This window comes from Artemia sp. Qi Xiang Cuo, chromosome 19 (assembly GCF_049724085.1).
Source record: "Artemia sp. Qi Xiang Cuo chromosome 19, ASM4972408v1, whole genome shotgun sequence".
NCBI classification, from domain to species: domain Eukaryota; kingdom Metazoa; phylum Arthropoda; class Branchiopoda; order Anostraca; family Artemiidae; genus Artemia; species Artemia sp. Qi Xiang Cuo.
In genome coordinates, this window is record NC_142812.1 from 33,632,681 (window position 1) to 33,637,834 (window position 5,154).

Sequence of the window (5,154 nt, forward strand, 5' to 3'; positions counted from 1 at the left end):
AATTTTGTACTCAGAACTACTGAGAACTTCAGAGTTCTCAGTGGGGCCTGCCCCAGGCCACTCAGCGCGTCCCCAGGTGGCGGATAGGGGAACGCCCTGCAGATATGTAGGGTACCTCATGGGTAGTGAGGCGCGGACCAAGGGAGGACCCAGTCTCTGGGGGTCTTGAAATATTGCTGGAGCACCACCCTCGTCTGGGGGCCTTAAATTCAGATGGAGGAGGAGGATGACCACTCTAATGTGCACTGGGCAGGGCCCATCGGTGTATGGATACGTCCCGTCAGTCACAAATCTTCCCCGAGCAATGGGTTAAATTGCTGGTGTTGCAGGACACCAAAAGGGCGCACTATCGGTAATAGATACAGTCGGCCCCTGCTAGGGACAGAGAGGAGTGGCTTACCGCTGTCCCGAAGCCAGCCAAGAAACCCATTCTTTAATTTTAATGATGAATATGAATACGAATAAGAGATCAAATATGAGAACCAGTGCTACCGCGTCCGGCGTAACCGACGATAATGCGTTAAGAGATACCGCGTCCGGGGCAGCCGACGACTCGACAACCGTGAATCCGCCTAATATATCTACGTTGACAACTCCAACCCTGGAGGCTATTGTTTCTCCAAAAATAACTATGTCAATAGGTACCCTCAACACTAGAACCCTCGCTAAACAAGGAAAAATAGACCTACTCCTAAGAGAGATAAAACGGTACAGCTGGAACGTTATCGGTCTCGCAAAAACCCATCTTCCAGTCACTGGTGAAGAGAAAAATGGAGATGTTACCCTTCTGCTTTCGGGACGTAATGACCAGAAATATCGACAAGGTGTAAGTTCTCTACTGTCTAATAAAGCCAGAAAATCCTTAACATCCATAAACCCAGTCACGGAATGGATCATCATGATCCGCCTGTAAGAGTCACCCACCAACCTGATAATTATCCAAGTATACTCTCCGGATTGCAGCAGAGACGACGAAGAGTCTGAAAACTTCTATCTCCATCTTCAAAGTCTGGTTTATTCTGTCCCTAAGAAGGACCTAATCTTTGTCATTGGTGACTTCAACATCATCGTTGGAAAAAACCACACAGGACACGAAGATTTACTGGACAAATTTGAACATGGAAAAAATAACAAAAGGGGAGAACACTTTATCAAATTCTGGAGATACAGCGATTTAGTCATTACAAACACAATCTTCAAGCACAGACCTGATCGTAAGACATCCTGGACCTCACCGGATGGAAAAACTAAAAACTTAATAGACTATATCCTCGTGTCTAGAACGTCTGTCCTAAGCAACGTCACGCTACCTGGTGGCGACTTTGACAGCGACCACTCACTTGTCATGTCTAAGTTCAAAACAAGACTTAAAACAGCATCAAAGTTATCTCAGAAAACCTCCAAGTTTCGAGTAGATCTACTGAAAGACGAAAACACACGTATGACCTATATCACCATTCTATCCGAGAAAATTTTGGAGCTCACGTCGAGATCTCCACCTATCCTGTCTAAGGAAGATATTGACAACCTGGTGACTAGCAGCACAAATATCATATGTGATGTCGCTCATTCCACACTGGGTACCCAAAAAAACATTCAGAAACCTTGGATAACAGATGAGATCATTTCACTCTGCGACGAAAAGCGCCAACTCACGAAGAAACAAGATAAAGAAAGTAGGGACCGGTACAAGCAGCTCAAACGAGCTGTTGAGAAATCCATCAGACGTGATCATTGTGCTTTTCTTAAAGAAATCTGTGATCAATGTGAATCGGCCTTCAAGAAAGAAGACCCCCACTACATGTATAGAAGAGTGCGGAAATTGGCCGATAAGAAGGATATAAAAGAGTTTTCCCTTCTCGAAAAACATGGAAACCAAATACAATCCACAGACGGAATCAGCTCTCGATGGGAAAGCCATTTTAAAAATAAACTGAATCTGGACATCCACCCAGACCCTACAATTCTCAACACTTTCCCTATAACCTCTACAGATCCAAGTCCTCCCCGTCTTCACTCTGAAATAGAAGCAGTATCAGAGACTTGAGAACAAACAAAGGTGCCGGCCCCGATGGAATCCAGCCCGAACTACTGAAAGTAAACTGCAAACCACTCCTTGACCTTTACCACAAAATTGCCACAGCTGCTTGGGGAAAATGTCACTTCCCCTCACCCTGGTGCGAAACCACGATAATTCCCCTGCGTAAGAAAGGCTCTAAAGCTGTCTGAAACAAATATCACCCAGTAAGTATTACCAGCCACATAGTAAAAATCCTCACCGGAGTCGTGCTCAGGCGCATACGAGCCATTTTTTCATTGGTCCTTCTGGAGTACCAGGCCGGCCACCAACTTAATAGATCAAAAACTGATCAGATATTAACTGTTTAGAATACCATGAAAAAGTACAGTGAATTTGGCCGCAGCATCTATCTCCTTTTCATAGACTTTAAATAAACTTTTGATCGGATATGGAGAGAAGGTCTATGGCACATCCTTCTTAACTTTGGCATCCCATCCAACCTGATCTTGCTGTTCAAAGTCATGTATAAGAAGTTCAGTACCCGCCCCATGATTGGAGAAGGATTTACCTACAGCTTCAGAACCCGTACCGGAGTACTTCAAGGTTGTCTAATATCACCGGAGCTGTTCAATCTGTTCCTAACCGCAGCCCTTTCACTCAGAGATAACCCGCCCGCTGCCCATGTCGGAAGAGTGGTGATAGACAAATTGACAAATGCTGATGACATAGACCTACTAGCCCAGTTCCTTCAAGATCCACAATCTCAGGCTAACAGCGCTCACTCACCCAGCAACCTCTTCGGGATGGCAATCAACACCTCAAAAATGAAAGCCGTGCGCTGTTCACGCAAATTCGGTTCACATGTAAATCTCAGCCTTCAGCTTGGTGAAGGTACCATTGAGTGGGTGGAAGGCTTCGCCTACCTTGGGAGCTTACTTACTTATGATAACATTCAACTCAAAGACAGCAAGAGACGCCTGACACTTGCAAACTCCAGTTTTAAAGCTCTGATGCCCATTTGGAGGAATAAGAACTTAACAACAACTCTCAAAACGAGACTCTTCTACTCCCTCATTATTCCGATCACCATCTATGCCTGTGAATCTTGGACGCTTAAAACAGACGATCAACGCTGCCTAGCTGTCTTTAAAACCAAATCTCTATGACGTATCGCTGGTGTCAACTTCCATTATAGAATCTTCAACTCCAAGCCTCTCCATAATCTGAAAGTCAACCTTGCAATGCTGGACAAAATAAAACTACAACAACTCAAATGACTGGGATATACACAACGCATGGCTAGCACTCGTCTCCCGAAGATAACCTTCGATGGACGAGTACACGGTTCTCGACCCAGAGGTCGCCTTCCGAAGAGACTGAAGGAAAACTTTTCAACTTACAATCTGCCAAAACTCTGCCGCGTGGACGATAACAGAAGTATCTACAAGAAGCAAATCAATGAACTGGTGAAAGAAAAGGCCCCAAAACGACCTTCATCGACGGATGGGACACAAGTCAAGTCAAGTCAAATTGTGTAGTGAAATATGAACATTCTCAGTAATTTCAACAAGGGTGTCAATCGGTAGGGGGGGGGGTCGTCCTCCTCTAGATTTCGAGAAATACCGTTCTATTTTATGTGAATTATGTGAATTGACGCCCTGGAATTTCAAGCTTGTCAAAGAAAAGTTACACTAACTTTTCACTCTAATAAAATGTCTTTGGTAAAAGGTAAGGGGCGTGGAAAAGAACAATAGAGGCCTATAATTTATTTTACTTAATAGTACATGCTAGGTTTCAAATGCTACCCACAGTGCATCCTGAACTTCAATATTATGTTTAAAACAAATAAATTTTTAAGTGCTGGGAAGAGCGTTAAGTTGTTGCAAACAATTGAAAACAATTGTCGAAATTACGTGTGGAGAATAAAATGGATTGCGAAGCCTTTATTAACATTTAAATTTCTTAACAACAAGTCTAGCGTAATGAGAGATAAAAAGGAGGTGGAAGTTGGTTGAAAAGAAAAAAAAAAATATATAGGCTATACTTGAAGATAAGTCGTTTATGGGTATTGGCACAAAATGATGAAAAACATATAAACTTGAAAACAGAACTAAAACTCAAGTTTTATAGATTCAGCTTACTAAAGCATTTTCAACATTTGCTGACATATTCTAGTGAATTATAGCTTTAACTCTAAATATTTACAATAAGCAAACTTCATAGCAAAACATTCTCCTTTTTATCATGATCCCAAATTTGCAAAATGTATTGAGTTTAAAGCTATCCCTCCAAAGTTATTAGCATACAAAAATGTGGGTACTGTTCCATTAGCTGTAAAACACGTGAGAAATGAAGTTGGTTAATGCTAATGAAATAAAACAAAATAGGATAAAAAAATAACAGTTTAGAAACAAATTTCGGCTATATATTTGCACATCAGGGGGTGGGGGTAAAGCATAGCATATATTAAATACGTAACCTAACCTATGTACCTTTTTATGCCCCTACAACACCAAAAAACTACAGTTTAAATATTGTAAAAGGCGTGAGAAACCACTGTTTGCAATGCTCGGCATAGGAATTCTCCATTAAAAGAACCTGCTTGACTAGTTTGTTTTATCATGTTCGCTATACAATATCTTGCGTGTTTTACAGCTAATAGAACAGTACCAAAAGATTTTTAACTCTAGAAAAAGAGATAGTTCAACCCACTCCCCCTCCGCCGTCTATACGAAGTGATAAGTAATACAATTAAGCCGTTTATGAGGTTCAAAAGCCCTGTATCGTTCCTATATGCAAAAACTTAATTTTTTCCGAGAAGGTTAAGTTTTTTTTTCCCCGAGAAGGATGATTTATATATTCAATCCCTTACATTTTAAGCTTTGTTATGTTTGTCGCTCATCTAATTTAAAACGCCTATACGCATTAGGCGAGATTTAACAGCGAGAGGAAAGGAGACAGGTAACAAAAAGCTTTACAAAACGCATAAAAAAAATTCTATGGATTTTTGTCAATTTTTACAAGTCGGACAAAATTTCTGATAATCTATCCGCCCATAACAATATCTGGTATTTTTATGTTTTATGTGATTATTCATTTCAATTTGAATTCATTTTGTATTTTATTAATTCATT

At 41.1% G+C, this 5,154-nt stretch overlaps 1 protein-coding gene across 1 annotated transcript; it reads left to right on the forward strand.

Annotated features, from left to right (window-relative positions):
• The first annotated feature begins 475 nt into the window (after positions 1-475).
• LOC148940761 (uncharacterized) lies at positions 476-2,047 on the forward strand. Its single transcript, XM_089105066.1, has 2 exons — positions 476-909; positions 964-2,047. The coding sequence occupies exons 1-2, from the start codon at positions 476-478 to the stop codon at positions 2,045-2,047; spliced, it is 1,518 nt and encodes a 505-aa protein (XP_088961192.1).
• The last annotated feature ends 3,107 nt before the right edge of the window (positions 2,048-5,154 follow it).

Excerpts from the sequence above, each read along its gene's own strand:
- LOC148940761 (XM_089105066.1), top strand. The coding sequence starts at position 476 with ATGAGAACCAGTGCTACCGCGTCCGGCGTAACCGACGATAATGCGTTA. Across the intron at positions 910-963 it reads TGGATCATCATGATCCGCCT|CAGAGACGACGAAGAGTCTG; the intron begins GTAAGAGTCACC and ends TCCGGATTGCAG.